General features: G+C 38.0%; 1 protein-coding gene across 1 annotated transcript in view; it reads left to right on the forward strand.

The window, feature by feature from the left end:
• Positions 1–26,432, forward strand: part of LOC150079292 (polyamine-transporting ATPase 13A3-like) — a 559,638-nt gene that overhangs the window by 218,385 nt on the left and 314,821 nt on the right. Inside the window, exon 14 of the mRNA XM_090383023.1 lies at positions 25,934–26,081. Coding sequence (XP_090239149.1) covers positions 25,934–26,081 — 148 coding nt within the window. The remainder of the gene's footprint in view (positions 1–25,933; positions 26,082–26,432) is intronic.

The raw sequence follows: 26,432 nt of genomic DNA on the forward strand, positions 1-26,432 counted from the left end.
CTATTAAAACGTGATGGTTATATTGCCACCTCAGCTAAAGATAAAGCTGATTTGCCAGCATCCTACTTTTCTTCTAACTTTTGTATTGACAACCTTGGTAAACAACCTCCTATCATTCCCAGTATAATCCATTCAGTGCCTCCTGTGGTCTTCTGTCAAAAGGATGCCAGAAGTCTTTTTGACAATTTTGATGCCAAGAAAGTTCCAGGTCTGGATGGGATTTTTGCACTTTTTCTCAAAATCCGTGCTTTTGAGCTTACTCCTGTTCTGTGTCACCTTTTTATGTTTTCTTATTTTATGTTTTTCCTTCTGCGTGGAAATTTGCTTATATAAAGTAAGGGAGAAATGCATTAACCATCAACTCCTAAACTATCTCAAAATCTGCCATCTGTTCAGTGATTGCCAATATGGATTCCGACAATGTCAATCAATTGGAGATCTATTGGCTTATGTATATCCATATTAGGGATTACCCTGATTTTTAATCTCTCTCTCTGCATAAGCATAACACAAATATTGCTTCTTCCACATCTGAAAACTGGGTTTGCTCATTGGCTCTCAGTGTTACTTTCTTCTAGACCATTCATTCTATACAAATATGAAATCTGCCCTACCATTGAATATTGTTCCCACATCTGAAGCTGTGCTCCCATGACCTCTCTCTCTCAAGCTTCTAAACTCCATTCAAGAGAGCAGTTAGGTTAATTAGTGACTCATCTCTTACAAAGTCTCTCTAATCTCTGTCTCACAGAAGTTCTGTTTCTACAGAATGCCTCTTCTATAGATACTTCCATTGGCACTGTTCTTCTGAACTGGTTTCTATAATTCTCCTCTCCTCTTTCAAACCAGTCCAAACATGTGCCGCAACCAGTCACATCCATTTGCCGACTTTTTGTTTTTGTCATTTGTTCCTTCAAATTCAATTTTTTGAGAATAACCTCCCTTCACACATATTTTCTGAAAATTGCAATCTACAGAAATTTAAGTCTAATGTAGACAAGTACCTTCTCTCATCTTCTCCATCTTCTGAGTAAAATAATTACTAGGTTAATTTACTAATTTTTTTTTTTTTCTGGCTTCCAGGTTTGGGCAACCTGGGAGCGAGATTGCTGGTGCCCACAGGTATTGTACTATCTCCAGTGTGTGTATAGTGTGTTTTTCTGTCTAATGGCACCAGGGGTTTCCCCCATCTCCCCGTAGTATACATTGTGGTGTGATACAGAACACTGTAGAGGCCAGAGGTTTAAAAGTGTATGGATATTGTGCTGTGTAATGTTTTGTACCATTGTTCATCTGGCTTTTTAGCCGGTGGGCTCCCTAATTAGCATTAGCATTAGTAGAGGCATATGATGCAAGAAAGCAAGCTTATCCAGCATCAGCCAAAAAAAAAAAAAAAAACCCTTCCACTTCATCCCTCCATTCGTTCGAAATACCTGAACAGCTGAGCCTTAAATTTATTTAAGCTATCAACTTCCACAACAAGGGATGGAAGTCTGTTCCACCAACCAACTACCCGCTAGCTAAAGGCAAATTTCCGCATATCTATCCTACATCTGTCTTTTCTCAATTTGAATTTATGCCCTCTCAGGTGATTATTCTGAGCTAGAGGAAGAATCCCATCAGCATTGAGCATGCTCAAACCATTCAAGGTTTTATACACCTCTATCAGATCACCTCGCTGGTGCCTAGTCTCCAGACACTGTAATTTGCAAAACTTAAGCCTTTCTTCGTAAGAGCACCCCTTTGTTCCATTCACTAATCTTGTTGCCCTTCTCTGTACTCGTTCCAGCAGCTCTACATCCTTCTTGAAATGAGGCCTCCAGACCTGAATACAGTACTCTAGGTGTGGCCTGACCATTGCCTTATACAAGGGAATAATCACCTCCTTATCCCTGCTGGAAAAATTCCTGTATATCATTGACAATACTCCATGAGCTACTCTTGCAGCCCGTCTGCACTGCTCAGAGAACTTCATCTCTGCCTGCACAACCACCCCCAAGTCCCTTTCATTCTCTACCACTGTCAGTGTAGAACCACAGAGTTGATACGTTGCTCTGGGGTTGCTGTTTCCCATGTGTAGTACTTTACATTTGTCAATGTTAAACTTCATTTGCCACCTCTCAGCCCATCTGCTCAACCTTTCCAGATCCTGTTGCAGCAGCATAGTGTCAGTAGTGTCCTTGACAACCCTGCCAACCTTTGTATCGTCTGCAAACTTGGACATTAAGCTTGATATACCATCATCAATATCATTTATAAATACAGAAAACAATAATGGACCCAACACTGAGCCCGGAGGGACTCCACTAATAACATTAGTCCACGATGAGCAGTGTCCATTGATTACCACTCTCTGTCTTCTCCCCCTCAACCACCCCTTTATCCATAGCAGCAATTTGCCTCCAATGTCACACTGCTCCAATTTGTGTAGCAGTCTTCCATGTGCAACAGTATCAAAAGCCTTTCTAAGATCCAAGTATATAATATCAAAGCTATTCCCTGCATCCAGTTCTTTTGTGACTGCATCATAATATCCAATCAAATTGGTCAGGCAAGACTTCTCCTTAACAAAACCATGCTGTGTCTGAGCTATAACTGAAGTCTTGTCTAAATGATCCTGCAGTGCTTCTTTAACCAGTGCCTCCATTAATTTTCCTGGAACAGAAGTTAAGCTCTCAGGTCTATAATTACTTGTGTCAGCCTTTGATCCTCCTTTGTGAATTGGGGTCACATTTGCACATTTCCAGTCTATGGGTACCTCCCCTGAGTCCAAGGAAGCTCTCATAATTATGGCTAAGGGTTTGCTTACTTCCTTTGCTGCCTCCTTTAATATAACTGGATAGATCCCATCCACCCCGGGTGCCTTTCTTGTGTTTATCTTCAACAGTTTCTCCTCCACTTTACTCCCAGTGATTTCAAGATTCTGTAGCTTACTGCTAGAGTTGAATACACCTCTGGCATTCCCCCTTGCTGAATAACTCCTCATGTGTGAATGTCGATGCAAAACATTCATTTAGTTTGTTAGCTACCTGAGCAGGGTCATCAACAGTTGACCCATCAATATCAAGTGGACCAATCTGATTCATCCCCTTCCTTCTAGAGTTTACATAAGTAAAGAACTCTTTGCTGTTTTTCTTTGCATCCCTTGCCAAAGATTTCTCATAATCTGCCTTTGCCTGCCTAACCTCCTTTGTAACTTGGTTGCATATCAACTTGTATCTATCATAGGCTTCTGTGTCATGTGTTAATTTGTATCCCATGCATTTTTCTTCTCTGCCATATGCCTCATTAGTTCATCTGCCATCCATTTTGGCCTAAACCTTGAACAATATTTCTTAGTTGGTATGTAAAGCCTAGTAGCTTCCAAAATTAATTCTTTGAATGCTTCCCATTTTAAATTTGCTGTTGGTAACATCATCAGTTGGTCCCCCTGTATAGAATTTAAATACTGTCTCAGTCCATCGTAGTCGCCTTTACGAAAGCAATAACCCTTCTCTTTACCCCTAATGGTAGTTACCTCTTTGAGTAAATCCCACTTCAGCACACTGTGATCACTGCCACCTAGTGGTTCATTTATCTGCAGATTCTTAATGCATGAAGAATCACTGCTGATAATCAAATCAAGAGTATTACTCCCTCTAGTTGCCTCCCGAACATGCTGATGTAGAAAACAATCATCCAATAAATCCACAAAAGCCCTGCTGGTGTGTGAGTGACCAGCCCCCAAATTCCAGTCAATATCTGGGAAATTAAAATCTCCCATTATAAGACTCTCTGATTTACTGGCCCACTCTATTTCCCTGTACAGTTTCTTATTATACTCATCAGAGTCATTAGGCCTATAGCACACTCCTACTCTCAATTTTGATCTCCCAGTGCTTATGTCACACCAAACCGACTCAACACTGCACTGTCCAGCGATGTCGACTGGCTTCACTTCCTTGGTTTTTATGTGTTTCTTAACTAATAGCATAACCCCTCCCCCCTTCCTATCCTGTCTATCCTTTCTGTAGAAGTTGTACTCCCCAAATTGTAGTTCTGCATCCCTTATATCTGTGTGACACCACGTCTCTGATATCCCAACAATATCTGCCTTTGATGTTTTGAGCAATACCTCAAATTCATCAAATTTATTTACTAAACTCCTAGCATTGGTGTACACGCAAGTATACCTGCACCTGTTTCTATTCTTAGCTACCCTAACACAACCCATGTGTTTACTTGTACCGCAATGGCTCCCAGCAGTCTCTGAAATATCATGCATCTTGTTTTTCAGGCTTCTGCTCATTGTAATAGAAGCAGTGCAAGAATCTCTTTCACCTCTGCCAGTGGCTACTGTCAATCTATTGGTCTTTGTCTCCCCCCAAGCTAGCAGTTTTCCGACCCACCTAACACTGCCTCGATAGCATCAGCAAATATTCTTGCACCCTTTCTATTTAAGTGTATCCCATCCCTGTAGAAGCAATCTCTCCTGTTAACAAGTACAGTCCAGGCTGAAAAAAATTCTACGCCTTGAGCCTTGCACAATCTTTCCAGGGCCAAATTGATCGACGTGGCTCTAATGATACCATGTTGCCCACACTATATCTCGTGGAGGCAGACCAGGTACACCGGTGTTTAGATATTTACTCTGGCAGGTCCTGCCACCTAATTTCCTGAGATTTCAGTGGCTAGGACCTTTAAAAAAAGGGGGGAGGGGTGCTAGAAATTTGATCATGCTGAAAGAGATATGTTATGCAGGGTGGAGTTAAAAATTTTGAGTGTGGGGTTTGTATAGTTTTGACAAGGGTCAAATGTTAGTTGTGAGATAGCTAGAGAGAGTAAGAATTCTTCGATAAGTCTGCCTTTAGCGTCAGAGGAAGATGAGAACCAGAGTAGAGACTTTGCATTGGCATCTGACATAATGAAAAGGTGTGTGGAACCAACAGTAGCAATAACATTATTAGCATTGGCATATGCAGTCACAGTATGTCAATATTACTCTCTCCAGATGTAGAGCTGAAGGTACAAGGCATATCAGGCTGGTTGAGAGTAACAAGGTGATGAGAGAGAGTAAGAATTCTTCGATAAGTCTGCCTTTAGCATCAGAGGAAGATGAGAACCAGAGTAGAGACTTTGCATCGGCATCTGACATGATGAAAAGGTGTGTGGAATGCTAGTTCAACTCCCAAATGCTAGTTCAACTCTGCCTTGGTACACTGTGATGTTACAGAAACTCTGCAGAAAGGCCAGAAATGTGTGTAATGCTATGTTTATGCCGTTTATGTGTTTGTTATGTTATTTAGTTGTTTCTGGCCGCTTTGCTATTGGGAAGCAACAAGCACCAGGGTGGTGCATCCTGATACCATCTGTGCTGCGAGGAGGGGGAGCACAACTGAGGGCAAACTGCAGAAAACCTCAAGTGTCACGTACTAAATGTCCAAATCATTCAAAATATGAACAAATTAAATGAAATTTAAACAGTAAAGTAATATAAATTATAAAAATAAAAGTAATTAAAAGTTAAAGGAATAAAAAATTGCAAGTAAAAATAAATTTTTGAAAAAAAAAATAATAAATAAAAAATAATCAGAAAAATTAAAGATAAAAATAAGTAAATAAAATAAAATAAAAATAAAATTCAGAAAAAATAAAGATAAAAATAAGTTAATAAAATGGGGAGAGGAAAATCTCGCACCAGTGTAAGGTGGTACCAGCAGATGATCCCGCCCCAGGACCAGCCTGAGGCCAGCAGGAGATAGAAGTTAAGAAGACACAGTGATATCATTCGGCATCGTACAAGTTTGATAACCAACTGTCCAAGTCGAAGATGGTGGTGGTATCACTAGATTGAGACGATAGAGATCCTGGTCTGGACTGGAGGTAGAGCTGAAATAGGAGTAGGTTCTGAAATTGGTTTACTACTGATGAGTTGTCCACGTCTGGCAAAGGATTTATGTGCAAAATCTTGCAGAAGATGAAATTTTTCTTTGGAGTCCAAAAGAGATGATTCATTGCCTGTGGAGAATGGTTGACACACGACAGACTGAGGCTGATGAAGATCCAAGTAAATATGGGCAGGTGAAAAGAACATGCTGCCAATCTTCTGGGCTGCCACAGTTTCAGAGGGGAGAATCAGACAGATTAAACATAGCAAGTTTAGCCCTAAGGGAACCATGGCCAGTTAAAAGAAAAAGAGTGTCGAGACTTGGACTAAACCATTTTAGAATAGACTTTTGTAAGGCAAAGGACACAGATGGAATAAACTGTCTTGTGACTATACCTTTGGAAGAAGAAGACCACCAATCTTGCCAAAGTTGAACCAGATGGTTCCAGCAACGTGTTTTTTTCGGTTTTAAGCGCAGTGGATTTTAACAGTGAAGTCCAAAAAGTCAACTGGAATGGCATGTCTAAGGTAATAGCAAAAACCTTGATAAGCGATTTGGAGTTCCAGAGGTAGGCAACCATTTAAAACATGGAGCACAGTTGTCGAGACAGTGTGACAGTTATGACTTATCATTAAGACCATGCGTCTTTGGATAGAGGAGAGTTTTTCTGGATGGCAATCTTCTCAGTATACCAAAACCAGGCGCCAGTGCCATAGGTACAAATCAGAAGAAACATCACTTTGTACAAAAGATGAAAGGTACGATGGTTAATACCCCAGGATTGATGCGAAAGACAGACAAGCATAGATGTATACTTGGCTATTTTATCATAAAGGTGTAAGATATTTTTCTGGAAGTTTAACTTACGATCTAGAATAATACCCAAAAATTTATGTGAGTCAACCATGGAGAGAGAACGACCAAAAAGTTTAATAGTCGGAGGCCTGAAAATGTTAAGGTTGCCCTTAAGATAAAGAAGCTTAGTCTTGTTAGGAGAAATGGTAAGTTTATTAATAACGGACCAAGAGCACAGATCATTCATAATGCTACTGGCAGTACTCTCTAAAGAAGCACTAGAATTACCAAGGACAAGAAGGATTAGATCATCGGCATATGCTATTCTAAAAGCATTGGGAGTTGAACGAAGAAGCCACTCATCTAGAATCAAATTCCAGACAAGTGGACCAAGCACTGAACCTTGTGGGCATCCTCGAGAGACAGAACGACTAAGTTGCTGAGTTCCAGAAATGACTTGTACAGAATGGGGGAGAAAGTAGTTGCAAGTTAAGTTGTAGAGTTGTGAGAAGCATTGAGCAGCCGTAAGGTGAGCAAAGAAGCTGCCCCACCAAAGGGAGTTAAAGACTTCAGAGAAATCTACGAAAATAGCCATAGCATATTTAAAAGTGCAGTTGTTTACTCTGAAGAGATGTTCAACCAAGGCCTCCTCAGTTCTATAGCCGGGACGAAAACCAAACTGGTCAGAGGATTTTAATGAGCATTCAGTAAATAGACAATCTAGACGGGCAGCAATAAGGCGCTCAAGAGTTTTACCCAAGTTGGACAATAATGCAGTAGGACGATAGGCTTTAGCAGAAATAGGAGTACCAGGTTTGGGAATTAATTTTAATGTCGTCTTCCAAAGGACAGGAAGAGTTGCCTCTCAAACATTTATTATAAAGTGTGACAAAGACAGATGGATAGAGTTTGTGTAGCTGTTTAATAAAAATGCCCTCGAGGTTATCAAGTCCAGGACAGATGTTATTATTGATTTTGGTGATTGCCAAATCAACCACTGCATGGCTGAAGCAAGGAATGGATTCAGAAGTAAGATAGGCACTGTTGAGCAATCTAATTTGTTAGTGAATAGGAAGATCACAGCAGGGGGTTATCTAGGGAAGAAGTGCATCAAGTATGGCATTGACAGCGCTAGTCCAAGTCAGAGTTTCAGCATTGTGAGAGTCAACAGACTGGTAAATTTCTGAAGGGTGAACCTTGTTTCTAGAGAGACGATGAACCAGACCCCAAGGGTCAGAATTACCTGAAGTTAAAACAAATTTTCTCCAAATGGATCTTTTACTGTCCTTTATGGCTTTGGCATATTGCCTTTTGAGGTTGCGATATTCATTTTTAATCTGCTCAACGTCTGTGGTTGGCCAGCTCGTACAATGTCGTTGGAAGGACCAGTGAGCAAGAAACACACGACGGAATAAGATGGACAAGTCGTGACTCCATCATGCTGTTGGATGTTTAGGCAGCACTTTCCTCTTAGCAGCACGAGAGCAGGCTTAAACAAAGCATCCTGGATATACATTGCATAGTCAAATGCAGAATAATTAGCAATAGTATTCTTCATAGAGTCCACGAATGAGAACTGAAGAGAATCATCAAAACAAGGCCACAATATATGTTTAAGGGAAAAGCGGCGAAGGTCCTGCAAAGGAAAAGAAGTGTCTGGAGAGGAAGACTTAATCACAAAAGTAATATCTCAGTGATCATTAGAACAAATGCCACAGTTAACAGACCAGGCAGAAACAGTGGTAGCGTTGGCATATGCAGTCACAGTTATGTCAATATTACTCTCTCCAGATGTAGAACTGAAGGTACAAGGCATGTCAGGTTGATTGAGAATAACAAGGTGATGAGAGAGTAAGAATTCTTCGATAAGTCTGCCTTTAGCGTCAGAGGAAGATGAGAACCAGAGTAGAGACTTTGCATTGGCATCTGACATAATGAAAAGGTGTGTGGAACCAACAGTAGCAATAACATTATTAGCATTGGCATATGCAGTCACAGTATGTCAATATTACTCTCTCCAGATGTAGAGCTGAAGGTACAAGGCATATCAGGCTGGTTGAGAGTAACAAGGTGATGAGAGAGTAAGAATTCTTCGATAAGTCTGCCTTTAGCATCAGAGGAAGATGAGAACCAGAGTAGAGACTTTGCATTGGCATCTGACATGATGAAAAGGTGCGTGGAATCAACAGTAGCAATAACATTATCAAGGTATTGAGGATAAACAGTGATATCAGAAGTAGGTGGACAGTATAAAGAAACTAGGAAATAAGAAGTGCTAGAGGTTGAAACATGAATGCAAACAGCATGTTGATTTTGACAACATTCAGATTAGCATTTGTGATAACAAATGCAAAGTCTGGCTCAACATGATCGGGCTGAATGACATACATGGACAGAGGTTAGTCAGAAACTTTGCCTTGATGATAATATGGTTCTTGAATGGCCAGCATATCAAATTGGTTGTTGTTATTTGGTTTTTAGGAGCATTAGCAACTAAGGCCATATTGCTCTGAGAATATGCGGTGGTCATTCCTTGACTTTTCCGCATCTTCCGTATTTGGTGGTGACGTGCTCGAACCCCGGTCTAATCAAGAAGCGTGTGCTACGCACTGCTGCTCCTTCCCACCTGGCTACGGAGGCGCCTTATATCAAATTGGTGAACATCCAGATATTGCCAAACTTCATCTGCAACTAGACGAGACTTGTGTGCATTAAGTTGAAGGATATGCAAGTCAGAAGAGAGTCTGTGTAGCAGAATGGTTATAAGATGCATTACTCATAGTTGGTTCTTAATCTTATCTTTAGCTCTTATAAACTCTGGGCATTGTGAATCTCGAACAGAATGCCTGGAGTCCTTCTTTCTAGATTTGCAATTTGCACATACTGGAGGTTCAGATTTACTTGAGCATTTTCTAAACACATGGCCATGCTTGGAGTAGTGACCACAAGTGGGGGACTCCTGTCGACATGTGGTAGTCATATGGCCGAAGCCTAGGCAAGTGTAACATTTCGTCACTACCACAAAAGATCTAAATTTGTGGGCAGTAAACCCAATGTAGAGACGCTGTAACTTGAAAATTAATTTATATAGCCGAGGAGAAATTATTTGGTTTTTAGGAGCATTTGCAGCTAAGGCCATATTGCTCCGGAGATATGCGGTGGTCATTCCCTGATCTTTCCACATCCTCCGTATTTGGTGGTCACAGGCTTTGGTGGTCACACCCTGGTCTAATCAAGAAGCATGTGCTACACACTGCTGCTCCTGCCCACCTGGCTATGGAGGCACCTGAGGAGAAATGCTAATGACCCAATGTACATCACTTTTGGATGTAGACTTAGTGTTAAATCGAAAAGACAATTCCTTGGTAAGATCGTCAAGTGTAATATCAAGATTTTGCAGATTTTTGAAGTAAAGATCTTCAAGAAACTCTTCTTTGGATAAGCCCTTCTCCACTTCAAAAATATGTATGGCCGAGTCAGATTTTTTAGGGGGTGATGAAGAGATCCCCACTTTAGACAAGGCTGGTAAGGGTGCAATCTTTGCTGTATCAGCCTCAGAGTCAGTTTCTGTAACAACGCCCTTTTTATGAGTAAGCCTCGTAGTTTTTATTTTAATGTCCTTTGCATTTTCCTTCAATGCCTTGGTCACTTCTGATTTGACAACTTGGCTTGTACCCAGATTAGAGTTTTCTTCTGCTTTTAGAATAATAATATTCTGTTGGGCAGGAGCCGAAGTGAGCTTAGTTGGAACAGTGGTCACTGAGGAAGAGATGATCTCTAGTTCAGGTGCTGGGGAACTAGGCGAACCATGTATTACTTGAGTATAAGTCAAGGTGAAGGAATCAGGAGGTGTAGGAAGATAGACATGTTTTTCATTTTCTTCCAGTTTAGTCAGGAGCTTTGCATTCTCTAAGAGAAGTTGATTTAAAGCATGTTCAAGGCCAGCCCAGTACCAAAGAACATTTTTGGACACTTGTTTAGTCACTTTGTTGGATTCTTTAAACAAATAATCCTCAAGATCCTTACATGATAGTTCTGCAGTTTGCTTTGGTGGAAAATGAACAAATAGGCGGGACCTTTTTGGAACTCTGCTTTCAGAATAAATGGTTTGGTCAACACTCCATGAGGATGTAGTAAATTGCCACATAGGAGTGTCATAAGTGGAATCAGCGCTTATAGAAACATCAAGTTGAGGCTGTGTAGCAGAAGCACAGTTATCAGGCATTGAAATATCACCAGTGGAATCAAAAGCAGTCTCACAGACAGATGGAGAATGTGTGAGCGAGGTATAGGTGTCACATTGAGAATTTAATGACTCAATTTCTGAAGATCCTAACTTCTTCATAAGACTTCAAGGTTGCACATTAGGAGAAGCAGTAGTGTTGTCAGAAGAAACACCACTAGAAGTATCATTATTATGAGGGTCAGTTGCTAACGGCAAAATTAGCTGTTCTTGAGTTGGAGAGGATTCCCCAACAGTTTTGTTGATAGAAATAGTTCACAGAGTCGGTGAAGTAAATTAACAGAAGTAGCAAGTAGTATTTCTTGGTAGAATGTAAGTAATATGTTAATATTTGTTTATTAATTTATTAAGTTATTAGTTAATTTATTTATTCAGTAACCTTTAAAGCAAGAAAAACCTAATAGTTCTTCGAACAAGTGTAATGCCTTTAATGAAACTGCTCACAGTTGTTCTATGACAAGATATTTATATAGCCCTATTGTTCTTTACAAGTTCAATATTAAAGTTACTGATAACTATACCGAAACTGAACTGGCAAATGTTAGAAAATATGTTGGGTTTCAGCAGCCAATCAGAAAGGAGGAGGGGGAATTCACTGCAGCAGCAGCAGCAAGTAAATTTCTAACCTATTGTATTAAACCTTTTTGGGTTTTTCTGTAGCAAGCATTGTCGCTATTTCACACTCCAAGGAGAAAGTAGGTCACTGCCCCAAGCACTCTTTCATCAAGGTTGAGAGTGGCGAAAGAAAGCACTTGCAGAGCAGCATGGCAACAGGATACTGGTCAGCAGCTGTAGCAATGGAATTTAAGATTAAAAATAACTTACTTTAGGAGCAAGATTCGATATAAGGAAGCAATCAGGCATCAAGAACAGCGACCCATTATCAGGTACAGAATAACTAATTAACATGGAGATAAAAAAAAACACTTGGAATAACAAATTACACTTGGAAAACACCCAAAATTACAAAACAAATTACACTTGGAAAACACCCAAATAACACTTGGAAAACACCCAAAATCCCACTTGGAAAAGTGGGATTTTGGGTGTTTCAGCACTACAGTTGATAGTGTACCCAGGCCAGGCTCCTCGTGCCTAGGGACAGGCACTGGGCAGCAGCAGCTGCCCAGGTGTTGGCTGCTCCCTGGTGTTGGGGTGGCCTGGCACAAGCGATACGGCAACACACACACACACACACACACATTAGGCTGATGCACAAGTTTTTCTGGCCTGCTCTGCACCACCACCACCACCACAGATGAACAAGGTGGAGATGGGCAAATGCCTAGGAGCAACTAGTGATACCATGACATGCACGCACGCACGTGCACACACACACACACTATATGTTCTAATACCTTTTGTGTATGGAGTTTTCATATAAAAAACATCGAAGCTTTAGATGCCTTATTTACTTTTTTAGCTTAGCAAATTCTCTTCCACATTCTTCTTGGTTAACACATCATCATTTAAATAGAATTTGGTATGTTTCTGTTATTCCCATTCCTAAAAACTTCTTCACTCCTGAATGTACATGCAAAATGTGTATTCAGTTTGTCAGCAACCTGAACAGGATGAGCAACAGTTATGCCTTTTATATGGCCCCGAGTACCAAGCGATTTTCCCTGCAACTCAATAAGTGAGCTTTGAAAGTGATAGTTCTATTTTTGAAAGTGATAGTTCTATTTTTGTTGTGTGATTTTCTTCTGTTTTGTTCACTTAAAGTGGTTCCTTGCTTAAAAAGTCTTATGTAAGAACCCAGAAAGGAATTCTGTCTTTCTTTTTTAGTATTTATAACCCGAGGGACTCACATCTGGTGAGTATGGGCTTGGCACACCCAGGGTCCTGAGCTGGATATCATCATTCTTCTCTTTTTTGGTGATTTCCTTCTGTCTGTCTGTCTCTCTCTCTCTCAGGGTAACTCAGAAATTTTTTTTTTTTTTGGCTGGTGCAGCATAAGCCTCAGGCTTCCTTGCACCATATGGCTAATAATAATAATAATAATAATAATAATATTAAATACTAACTTACTCTACTAACCTTAATTAACGCTTGGTCACTGGTGGCACCGCTCCTGCCTCTACGTGGTGGGGCCAGTAATCTGGGAGAAGAAAGTCCTTCTCCCAGGGCTAAAAGGAGTAAACATGGACACTAATGACTTCCCACGATTAGAGCCAAAGAGCTCTCGACATGACAACCACGAAACTGATCATGACTTCTCCTTGTCAAAAACACTAAAAAAGGATGCAAACAAGAGGAACCTCCAGCTTTCCTCATCATCCATTCTCTGTCTTCACAACCTGTCAGCAAGCTCTCCCCTTTCATCATACAACGATGCCTTGAAAATACAGCAGCATCTCCAAAAATGGTGAAACTTCTTCAATTTGGTGAATTGCTAATAGAGACTTCTCACACAAGACACTGACCTCCTGTTAAAACTTACATCTTTAAGTGGAATTCCAATTCAAGTCACTCCACGTAACACCCTGAATTCTTCCAAGGGAGTGATCAGTGAATGGGACCCATTGAACGTTTCCAAGGAAGAAATAATCCAGGAACTAAAGGATCAAAATGTAACTCGGGCCAAGAGAATCATGATACGAAAAGACGGCACCTTAGTCCCAACATGTAGCATAATTTTAACCTTTAGTTCACCGAATCTACCATCCTCAGTCAAAGCAGGCTATTTAAACCGTCGTGTTCGGCCCTTTATCCCGAACCCTCTGAGATACTACAAATGTCAGAAATTTGGCCACTCCCAGACAGCATGCGGTGGCGATGCAACATGTCCAAACCGTGGTTGCAAAACTCATACTTAATCTGAATGCAAGGCACAAACTCCACAGTGTCCTAATTGCAAGGGCAATCATCCAGCTTACTCCAAACATTGTGATCTTTGGAAGTTAGGGAAAAAAATACAGAAATACAAGACTGAAAATAAAGTATCTTTTCAAGAAGCTAGAAGACAAGAAAAATCAACCATTCCAAAAACCACTTACGCTTTGGCTACCCATAGTCAGAAATCAGTAGCATGTCAGACAGAAGTGTCAGTCTCTCCCGACAAATCAATCACCGACTGGGCTCGATCAGTACTATCGACTTAGCCTACATCTGAATCACAGTTAGTGGACCAAAGTAATAATACGCCACTCACAATTCCAACTCAAAACCCAACCCACAGTAAAGTGGAGAAAAATTGCATAAATTAGATCCTGTAGAGGTGAAACAACCAACAAGCATGAATACTGATGATATGCCCAACCAAGAAGATTTTCTTGAATTACATATATCCTCCATATCTCCAGATGGAGATATGGAGGATAAAAATGATTCAGGACGCCCTAGAACAGCACTTGGTGCGTTCAGAACATCTTCAGTGCAAAGTTTGTATGTTGAAGCTCATGAACCTCCCCTAAATATCAGGAGAAAGATGCTGCTGTTGAACTATGCAACCAAGATCCAAAGCCAGATGACCCATCCTAATTGGTCAATACTTTATAATCCACAGTTTATGACCTTCTATAGAAACAAACCACAGACAGTTTGGCCTGCTGGTATTAGGCTAAAACAACTAGCAGAAAATTGGGATATACACTTCAATAAAATCTTACAAGATCCTATAGATTCCGACCCTCCATGGTCTGTTACCATGCCATCTTGTGACAGTTATTTCCACCAGTGGGGTAAACACTCTCTATCAGATATTAACATCCAATAGCTACACATAGCGCATACTCAATGTTATCCTGACTTTGCTAAAATTTATACAGATGGATCGAAGTCTGAGAGTGGATTGGGCACAGCAGTAGTACTCCCTGATACTATCATTTCTCTATCTCTCCCAACAAAGTGCAGTAGTTACACAACTGAATTATATGCCATAAAGCTTGCTATAGAAAATATTTTCCATATGTCAATTCAAAAGAGCTTAATATACACAGCCTTGCAAAACAACTCACCCTCTCTTAAAGCTCATTAGAACAGAGTTAATACGTCTGAGAGAGCATCAACAAAAGGTTATTTTCTGCTGGATACCTGGCCATACTGGAATACCAGGAAATGAAATTGTGGATGATGCTGCCAAACATCCATCAAGAGCAGCCCCAACGAATTCCCTAGTACTGTTCACAGATTATAAAATGAAGATCTGAAGTATATGTAAAGGTCGATGGATTCTTCAATGGCAAGTGCAAATTCATAATAAACCTTTTTTCAAATTAAACCTGTACCAAAATTATGGGCTTCCAGCCTCATTGCAAACAGACAAGAAGAAGTAATTCTAGCCAGAGCCAGAATCGGCCATACTCATTTAACTCATCTGTTCCTCCTGTCAGGGAATGACCCTCCTTGGTGTAACCATTGTCATACACCACTCACAATCAAACACATACTTCTGGCCAGGTGGGCAGGAGCAGCAGTGCGTAGCACACGCTTCTTGATTAGACCGGGGTTCGAGCCCCTGACCACCAAATAAGGAGGATGCAGAAAGGTCAGGGAATGACCACCGCATATCCCCGGAGCAATAGGTCCTTATTTGCTAATGCTCCTAAAAACCAAATAACAACAACAACAACATACTTCTGGAATGTACCCTGTATAATAATGCTCGACTAGTGTCATTCAGTTCTCTAGCAAGCTTAACGGAACCTTTGTCACTTAGCCATATCATAGGCAAAAAATCAAATCTCGCAGAATTCTTCTCCTTCCTAAAATGAATAGGACTGTATAGGCATTTCTAACTGCTTCTACATGAACCAACACCGGCAGTATGAACCATTTTTCTAAGTGCAATATGTCCTAAGTAGCGGTGCCTCCGTAGCCAGGTGGGAAGGAGCAGCAGCAGTGCGTAGCACACGCTTCTTGATTAGACCGGGGTTCGAGCCCGTCACCACCAAATACGGAGGATGCGGAAAGGTCAGGGAATGACCACCGCATATCCCGGAGCAATATGGCCTTAGTTGCTAATGCTCCTAATAACAACCAACCTAGCCTAAGTAGCGATTGCACTTAAAACCCCATCAACAACAATAGCCTTTTATATACTGTTGATAAATGTAATCAAATGTAGTTCATCCCTTTCCTTCTACTGTTAGCATGAACTAAGAATTCTTTTACTTTTCTTTACATTATTAGCCATTCATGCAGCTGCAAACTGTCCAGATTTGAGACAAAGAATTGATCTTTTTCACTTTTTTAACTCTTCTCCATCTCGCCGTTGTTGTATAGTTGGTGGTGGTGGAGAGAGATTCTATGTAAACTCAGTTTTTCTCCATCTTTCTTATCCAAAAAGAAAAAAGATCAAAATAAATAAAAAATATAAATATACCTATATTAAAATTCAATGTTAAAATTTTTATTTTCTTTTATAAATTTCTGCAATATTTTCATTGATAAATTGGCTATCAGGTGTGCTGCAGTAGCAATGTTGCATAATATTAATGTACCGTAATAGCATTGTTCACTCTATTGTTTGATATTTTCATCAGACTTTATGGTACAAAGCTAATTAACAATGTCTTTCGGTAAGATGCCAAAGAAATATCACATAAAATTTCAGATGTGTACACAAGATTTTTCCATGTATTGTAGAATCTGAAAAAGGTAACACATTTGCCTTATATATAATTTGTTACATTGGCATAAACAATTCAAATGTGGCAGAACCTCAGTGCATGATGAAGAAATCCCATAACCCCCAGCAACTGCTGTAACAGAAGAGAGTATTACAAAAGTTGAGGCATTAATCCTGGAAAATTGCCATATTAGCATCAAAGAACTAGCTACATGCTCCAAATTAGTGTAGAGTCTGTGGGAGGACATCATCCATCAATAGTTGCATATGAGTAAAATGTCTGCTAGATGGGTTCACAGACTTCTGACCCCTTTCCAGAAGGAAAGGGCATAATGTGCACATGAATTGTTGTCAATGTGCCGGGAAAAGCAAGAGGAGTTTTTTTCATGGTTGGTTTCCACAGATTAAACTTGGATCCTCACTATGATCCTGAAACTAAACAAATGTCAAAACAGTAGAAGCATGCAGAATTATCGTCCCCAAAATAGCAAAGTGCAACCAAATGTTATATAGGTGATGGTGTCAGTTTTTTGTGATCAGCATGATGTAATACTAACAGATTGCCTTCAAAAGGGCTATAATGTGACAGCAAAGTATTATTCTAACCTCCTCATAAAGTTACATGCTGCTATAAAAGGATAAAAAATGAGGAAAACTGTCAAAAGGTGTGTGCCTGCCCCATAATAATGCCCTTGCACATTCGTTGCATGCTGCAATGAGGTGTGCCCACAAATGTGGGTTTGAAATATTGCCGCTTCCTATTTATTCCCCGAACCTTGTGCCCTCAAATTTCTTCCTCTTTCCTGTCCTGAAGTCCTTTACTTGCAGAAAACACTTCGCCGCTGATGAGGAGGTAATTTCTGCTGCTGAGTCATGGTTTGAAGGATAGTCAGAGGACTTCTACAAAACTGACCTATGTAAACTCAGATCTATGTAAATATTTTTGAATAAAGAATTTTTACTCATGGTGAAATATTTAAGATTTGATATTCTGGCAATGCTGTCCACAGATTCAGTTTTTCCTTATCATCCATATTGTGAGATATTTACTGCCTTATCTCTAAAAAAGGTTTCATTCTGGCTTGTCCACTTTACTGAACTAATCCTGGCTTGCGCACTTTACTGAATAAGAAATCATTATTTGAATCTGTAAAGATGGCATTATCACAGCTTTTCAAGAAGGTGAATCACAAGAAGAGGAAAGTCAGGAAAGTACACAATCCATGACATTATTAGACAAATTAGAAGCAGCAAGACAAAAAACTGTGCTTAAAAATTTTTATGTCAAGCTCAGAGTTTAAACAAGCATTTGAAGCAAGAACTGTTCTTATTCGAGACAACAGGGAACAGAATTTCACCCATCATGAATTTATTTAATGCACTGAAAGCCATTCTGCCAACTGTTGAATCAGAAAGAGCCTCATCTACAACCGGTTTATTTATAACCAAGCTGAAAATTCTTAGTGATAGCAGTATCAATTGTTTATGTTTTTAAGAAACTATTTTAAAAATTTTGATTGACTCTATTAAATTTTAAGATAAATATTTTTAAACATTATTTAAAATAAAAATAATCTTTTTTAATTTGTGAATGCACTTAATTATAATTAAAAGAATATAGTATTTTAGCCTTCTTTTTTGTCCTTTGCTGATGAACTGCATGATAAAAATTATGTTTAATAAATAACAAATAGCCACCACCACCAATGGCAAATACAATTCAAGTATTACAATATATAAATGGTCATCTAGGCATAAGAAATAATTAATTTCCCCAATTCTAAAAGGGTATCTTAACACCAAACAATTAAAAAAAAAAAAAAAAAATATCTCTCTTAATATACCCCAATTTCCTGGATTTCCCGGAAATTAGTTTCTTTTCCCTGGGAATTCCTGGGATGAAGAAAGCTGCATGCAAAGAGAAACCCTAGCTGTCACCTTGAAATGCAACATCTATATTTGCATTCCTTTCTATTCACTGCACACAGCTATTAAGCTTACATGGGGAAGGGGTTCAAAAAATATTTGTATTCACCCAGAAGTAGTTGTGATAGAAGGCTGAAACAAACACCATGTATTACACTTTTTCAATATAGTCATGAGAAAAAAATGACACATTTTTGTGTTATTTTTTACCTTTTAGTTTCACTTCTGTTCCAGGGAAAATAATTGAGTCACTGGTTAAAGAAGTGATACAGGATCACTTAGACAAGATAGCAGTAATAGCTCAGACACAGAATGAGTTTGTTAAGGGGAAGTCTTGTCTGACCAATTTGATTGGATACAATGATATGGTCACAAAGGAACTGGATGCAAAAAATAATTTTGATATCATGTACTGCAGACTCTTGATTTACCAGGATTGGATTAACCGGGACACTTCAAGACTTCAAATTTAAAAAAAAAAAAAAAAAAAAAAAATCATCCAGAAATCATAAAATTCAAGTAATAACTAGAATAGGTATAAACAGATATTTTGCAAGTCGTAAATAAGCAACAAGCGGCATTATAAGTTGTCATTGGGAGATTAGTGTACCTATTATCTTGCAACGCCTGCTGTCTTCACACCTGCTACTCAAAAAAAAGAGAGAGAGAGAGAGAGAGAGAGAGAGAGAGAAGAAATGTTTAGTTTGTTTTAGTGCATTGCGTCGATTGTTGTGTTTCATCGCACTGCAAAAAGACAAATTTGGTTTCATTATTTATGTCAGGGATGTCGAAATTTTTTTTACTGTAAATATATATATATATTTTTTTTTTTTTTTTTTTTTTTTTTTTTGTTTAGAAATCACGAAAATGATGGGTAAACACAAAAGAGTTGCGCTTTCAGTTAAACAAAGACTTGAAATTATTCAAAAGTTTGATAACGGTGCATCCGTTAAATCTCTGATGAACATTGTAAATTGTTCATTAGAGATTGAACAATTGCTCATATGCAACATTGTAAAAAATAAAGGGAAGCTATTCGATTTAAAATTGACATCGAAAAAAATAAAGGGAAGCATCTTATTGGACACAAGAGTAGTACGTGGTAAGTTTTTTATCTATAGCCATATTTTTTACATAGGTTGCTGAACATTTTTCGATACAGTAAGTCCCCGACTTACGCAACTATGGATTTACGTAAATTTGTTTTTTTTTTTTTTTTTTTTTAAGGATTGTAAAATTTAAAACAAGAAAAAAAAAATAATAAGCAATCAATAACGATGATCATGGCACACACAAATTGCACAAGTGAGATCGGAGTAACAAGCAAAAAAATACGAAAAAGAGAGAAGATTCTTACAATTATTTATGGGTTTTTTTTTTTTATATGCCTGAAGATTTCAGTGAAGGGAGAACACATTTCACCATAATAACGTAAAAATCCACGGAATTCCAGCTATTGGTATTATTGCAAATGCAGTAAGATCGAGTTTACTACCCGTTTATAATAGATTGTGCTAATAGAAAAGCCCAATAAAACGGAAAGTGCATATTGTTTTTTGTTGACCTCCAGAAATGTGAGCTCGTGTGGGGTGATAATAGTGAGTTTTCGCCTTAACCCTGCAAAGTTCTTTACAGAAAATTTCATTTTGACCGTTATGATGGTGCCGACTAAGAGAATAAGTGACAGTGGTGCTAGTAAATCTACCAAAAAAAGGAAAGCAATCAAGTTGAATCAAAAAATTAAAATAATAAGGATGTATGAAAATGTCCAAACATTAACAAGTATCGCACTGAATTCAGATTTGTCAATAATAATATAGTAGCAATATGTTACTAGTCATTCGTGAGTTACGGAAAACTCTATGAAGTAAGAAGTCCTGGAATGTATCTCTTACATGTAGTAGTAGTAGTAGTAGTAGTAGTGGCATGTGATGCAAGAAAGCAAATGTATGAGCTTATGCAGCATCAGCCAAAAAAAAAAAAAAAAATCACACCAGTCTCTCCAAATGCCTGTCCAGTTCCTCCTTAAATTTATTCAACCTATCAACTTCCACAACGACAGATGGAAGTTTGTTCCAGCAATTAACCACCCGCTGGCTAAAGGAAAATTTCCGCACATCTATTCTACATCTGTCCTTTCTTAATTTGAATTTATGCTCCCTTAGGTTCGTAATCTGAACAAGTGGAAGGATCCCATCAGAATTCAGCGTGCTGAACCCATTCATGTGTCGGGGACTTCTGTATTTTTGGATTAACCAGGAAATTGATTATCCGGGATTTGTTTTTTACCATCCATCCCGGAAAATCGAAAGTCTGCTGTACTTAGATTTCATGAAAGCTTTTGATACTGTTGCACATGGAAGGCTGCTGTACAAATTGGAGTGGTACGGCATTAAGTGCAAGTTACTGCAATGGATAAAAACCCTAGTGACAATGATGTCACGTGTGCTGAATGTTTATTTGTCTTTAGCGAACATAATCTTCCTCCTAATTGTGCTTCTTATTCAGGCACACTGTTTAGAAATGTTTCCCAAAAGTGAAATAGCAAAAAAATACAGTTGTGGGAGAACAAAAAACACAAGAGGCACTATTAGTGAAATTACAAGAAAGAAAAGGCAGTGACGGATCTGAAAAATGGGCCATTTTAAATTGCTGAACATGACAGTAATAAAAGTTATTCCAGATTAATTCTCCTTGTGGGGTGTCTATAATAATAATAATAATTTAAAAAAAAAAGGGAAAAAAAGTCAAATTGAAAGTGGCAAGCTTTCAGTGCAAGCACTGGAAGATGACTCTCTGGGGTACACTATTGGATTGGACATCTTTTGCTGAGCAACCTGAATTCATGTAAGATTCCATTAAAAAAAACTGCCATTTAGTGCTGTTAATGCACCTCTTATGGTAGGCCTTAAAACTTGAGTAGCAAGGGTATTAAAAGAGGAAATTGAGCAGGTAGTGGTAATAGGCTGTCCTTATAATCTATAAATAAATTTGTGCTCTGAAAAGGGAGTTCCATGCTTTCCTACGAAAGTGAGTGATTAGATATTTAATACTATCTAGAGAGAAAAGAAAGACAAATAGTTTTGACTGTATATTGCCACTGAAGTAAAAAAAAAAAAAAAAAAAGATTTTTGAGAATGTTTGTACATGTTAGCTCACATTGGTTAAAGTATAATTAGATTAGTAGAACAGTGGCAGCCTTTGATTGGTTTAAAAAAGGGCTAGAAGTGGTGAGAAATGGAATATGGGCCCATTTCAAAGTTAAAAAATCAGAGTACAACAAACAGTTATTAGTGAGTGGTACTGACTTATGTTCCTCTGAGTTCGTGATCCTAAAGTTTTGAAAGAAAACAGATTGAACTCAAGAAAAGGATTTCTACAAATTTAAGCCTTTGGCATAATCAATTCTAAACAGGCCAAGTGAGTTGATAATTCTAGGCATGTTATCCTCACTCCTGCAGTAAGTCTGTTCACATTTCTCTCCTTCAGCTTGAATAATGCAGTTTGCTTCCTTTAAATATTATTCCAACATTTGAAATTCCAAACTTAGCTCTTCAATTCAGTGACACATGCATGTATTTTAGTCATTACTCCAAGCTATGATGAAGATTGTTAAGTGCAAATTTATTTTACTGACTGCATTCAAATCTTCCAGTTTGATTTTTCAAATTAACAGACTAAACCAGATGGATGTTGTGTTATTTGGTTTTCAGGAGCATTAGCAACTAAGGCCGTATTGCTCCGGGATATGCGGTGGTCATTCCCTGACCTTTCCGCATCCTCCGTATTTGGTGGTGACGGGCTCGAACCCCGGTCTAATCAAGAAGCATGTGCTGTGCACTGCTGCTCCTTCCCACCTGGCTACGGAGGCGCCTCCAAATGGATGATTCTTAGTCATAAGCATTTCTACCGACAAGGTCATGGCAATTCTAAAAGAGGAGAAGATCCTGTTCTTTTGCTCCATGAAGGGTTTTTTTTTTTTATGAAAACCAGAAACACAAACGGTATTAGATCATATAGTACTTTGTACCATGCATAGGTTAAAAGTTGAGAAGCTTAAAGAAGACACTTGTTGAGCATTAGACTTCTGTTTTCTGTAGATTGTAATTTTCAAGAAATACACATGAAGGAAGGTTGTTCCAGAAAATGGAAGTTGAAGGAATAAATGGCAAAGAAGAAAAGTTAGTTGTGAGTTTAAAGTTGGACAGTAAATGGATGCTGACTGGTTGTACCACATTTCAGACAGGTCTGGAAAAGTGAAAGAGAGAGAGAGAGGAGGAATTATAGATGCCAATTCAAAAGAACAGTGCTCATGGAAATATCGATAGGTTAAAAGTTGAGAAGCTTAAAGAAGACACTTGTTGAGCATTAGACGTCTGTTTTCTGTAGATTGTAATTTTCAAGAAATACACATGAAGGAAGGTTGTTCCAGAAAATGGAAGTTGAAGGAATAAATGGCAAAGAAGAAAAGTTAGTTGTGAGTTTAAAGTTGGACAGTAAATGGATGCCGACTGGTTGTACCACATTTCAGACAGGTCTGGAAAAGTGAGAGAGAGAGAGAGAGAGAGGAGGAATTATAGATGCCAATTCAAAAGAACAGTGCTCATGGAAATATCGACAGAAAAGGATTATGCTGAAAGTGAAAGAGAAAATCAAGTTTCTTGGATGCAGAGGAAGAAACAATTATGATATGCTTATGCCAAGAGAGATTAGAAGTCAGGATAAATCCTAATAGAGATATGCAATCTTGTCTAGAAATCTGAATGTCATTGAAGATAGGCATACGAATAATAGATTCCTTTTTGTGAGATATAAGACAGGACTGAAATTTGGGATTGAAATTAACTAAGTTTTCTTTCTTTCTAGTTGAGTATTACCTGGAGGTCACCATTTAAAGAAATGGTGGTGGATATTTGAGAAGTTGAAATTGTTTGTTTAGCACAGGGATTCTCAACAGGGACAATATTGCCCCCAAGGGAGCAAAAAAATAATGGGTATTACAGTGGTTTGTGGCCCTCCAAAGTTCAATCCTACCCAACAATATCTTATTCCTTAATATTTAATTTCTTTCATTGGGTGTTCTTTTTCCCTGAGAGCTGATTTTTAATATACAGGGAGTCTCTGGTATCCCAGTATTCATTATCTGAGTCCCTGCAGTTACAAGGATTGGAAAATTAAAGAATTTTCCCTTGAGAAAATTTACCAAGCACTTGAATATTTTTTGTGAGAATGATCTTCTTCGTGATTGTGCAACAAAAGTTAAGCTTGAAGTTAAAGACATAACTATATGTTATGAATAGTTATGACACAATTTTATCTGAAAAAATGTTTATTCGTACAACTGAAAAATAGTGTAACTTCAATAAACTTTACTTAACCTTACATTGTGCAACATATTATAATAAAAAATGAGTAATAAAATAATTTCCTCATTTTTCAGTTCCTTCATCCATTTTTCACTATGTACAAGTACGTAATAAACATTACTATATAATATCAGTGTAGATAAACTATAGACAACTCTTAAAGAAAAACTATGGTAGTATTGTGAAAGGCATCATTTCATCGGTATATCTTATTGTGCTCATCCCTCACGAGTTGCCCATGTATTGCACTACTTTGAATAAGTAAAGTTTCACTAATAGAGAAGACTATTGTTATTTATTCTTGGTGGGCACCACCACCCAGACGGCACTGCTGTCAAAATGGTATGGGAAAAGAAACTGTTATCCACATATTATCCCTATTAGACTTAGGAAAGCAAAAAGGTGTAGGAAAGTGTTAGTAGGAGAGGAAGAGTAAGAAATGCTGTCGAAAGAAGAAAGGGACAGTTAGTCCCACTCGCTCACTAAACTAAACCACTCATGAACCCCCGAATAGGCAATGCTTCCCCATTCTTCACAGCTAGTTACCATGTATTGCACTATCTTGAATAAGTAATGCTTCACTACTAGAGAAGACAATTGTTACTTATTCTCAGTGGGCACCACCATCCAGAAGGCACCGTTTCAAAGCTAGTTGGCTTTTCACCCACCAAATATGAATTGTAAAACGTTGATCTAGAATTAATAAGAAATAGAAGTCAAGTAATTGTAACAAAAAATTTACTGATAGCTGTTGGATAATTTCTGCATTAATTTTCTGTTTATAATGATTGAAAAATGCTATCTGTTATATACAAAGAGAAAAAAGGGAATTTTTTAAAATTTATGTGACCCTCAGTAGTTATCTGGCATTTTTGCCTTTGATGTCTTTCTTTTCAACCTCAGGTATCTGGTAACCTGTTTTCCTTTTCTTCCCTTCTTATAGAAAATGAGATTATATAGCTTTAATAATTTCATTCTCTGAATTTGGCTCTGTGTTGACCTCTTTCTCAGTCCCATGCTGAAAATCTAAGTGAAAGGATAAAGATTTTCCAATATTAAGGACATTAAAGCGAATGTGTTGAGTGTCCTGGAGACTATTTCAGAAAATTTCTGGAAATGCTTTTGGCATCAGAGCATCATTATCTATAACTCTGCAGGGATAGATATTAATTCAACAAAAATTCAACAAAAATGCATAGTTTTACACGGATACTAATTCAACAAATGTAATTTATCAATCCTTTATATACCAATAAAGACTCAATATTTTTGATCACCCTTTATATTCAGTGGTAATTTTTTTTAACAGAAAGCATGAGCTACGTGGTCTGTTATGTGGATTATGTATTTTCACAACACAGCTTTAAGCAAATATATATTATTAGTTATTAATAAAGACTTACTCAAAAGGTGTGTTATTTTTGGCATTTGCAATTCTTCTTTTCATCAGTGGTTTGTGCTCTTGCATTATTCTAAACTAGTGCTTTATTTGTTCTAGAACAGCATTTCCCAAACTGGGGTTTGCGGATCCGCGGGGTCCATAGACCAGTTTCAGGGGGGGGGTCTGAAAAATGTTCAGAAGGTATCAAGTAATATGTGTTTATGTTCTTAAAAAATATACTGATAGAATCACAATAAATTTTGTTATAGAACATTACTTATTTTTGATATGATTAGTGTATATAATTGTATACATAGTTCAAATTATTCGTTCTATGTATAGTAAATTGATGATAAATGAAGTTATTATTATTTATCTGTATAAAAATAAGAATTAAGTTCAGTTGTTTCACACATAAAACTGAATTTCCTTTTCAGAAAACCCAGTGCTTTCACACACGCACACACACGAGTCTGGAAACTGTTTTGAAGGGGTCCGCAAACTTGTTCTGATTTTTGTTTCCTTAAATCTCAGTAGTTTGGGAACAGCTGTTCTAGAATATACCATTATACAACACATTGTAGCATGTTCTGTAACAATAAAAATGGTATTTTTAATGTGACATGTTAGTCTCTGTTAGAAAAGTTACATTCAATTCATCATGCTAGAAGTTATTTTCAACTACTGATCTTTATGATTTTTTTTACTTGCTTTTTTGCTCTCTTCCTTTGCTGTCCAGTTAAGACAATAACATAACATTGCTATCCTTTTTCCATTTATTAGTTTCCAAAATTTTCAAACTAACATCGCTGAAATTGATGATCATACTCCCTTAAAGGCTGCTATGGCAAGTTGTCATGGCTTAACAAGGATTCAAGGAGAATTATGTGGCGATCCCCTTGATTTGAAAATGTTTGAATCAACACAATGGGTGAGTATTATAAAAATGATTACCCAAGTGTGGTACTTTATTAGTTACTCTAATAATCTACTAAGGCGCATTTAGTCTAATAATCTACTTAAAATAAGGGTATGGAATTTAGTCTAATATACATAGTCTAATAATCTACTTAAAATAAGGGTATGGAATGGTAATTCCAAAGCCAGCATTTGAAGCCAAGTGAATTTTCCATATCAGCACTCAAGAATACACAACCTAATAATACTGCAACTTAAAATCAAGGCATAAATATGGAAATAAAATCAAATAAATACTAAAATAAATAAAAATACTATAGTTTTTAGTTGCGCTCAGATCTTTTTCAGTATACTTGGCTGAAGA

Source organism: Mastigoproctus giganteus, chromosome 10 (assembly GCF_048544385.1).
Source record: "Mastigoproctus giganteus isolate SK-2022 chromosome 10, ASM4854438v1, whole genome shotgun sequence".
Taxonomy (NCBI): Eukaryota; Metazoa; Arthropoda; class Arachnida; order Uropygi; family Thelyphonidae; genus Mastigoproctus; species Mastigoproctus giganteus.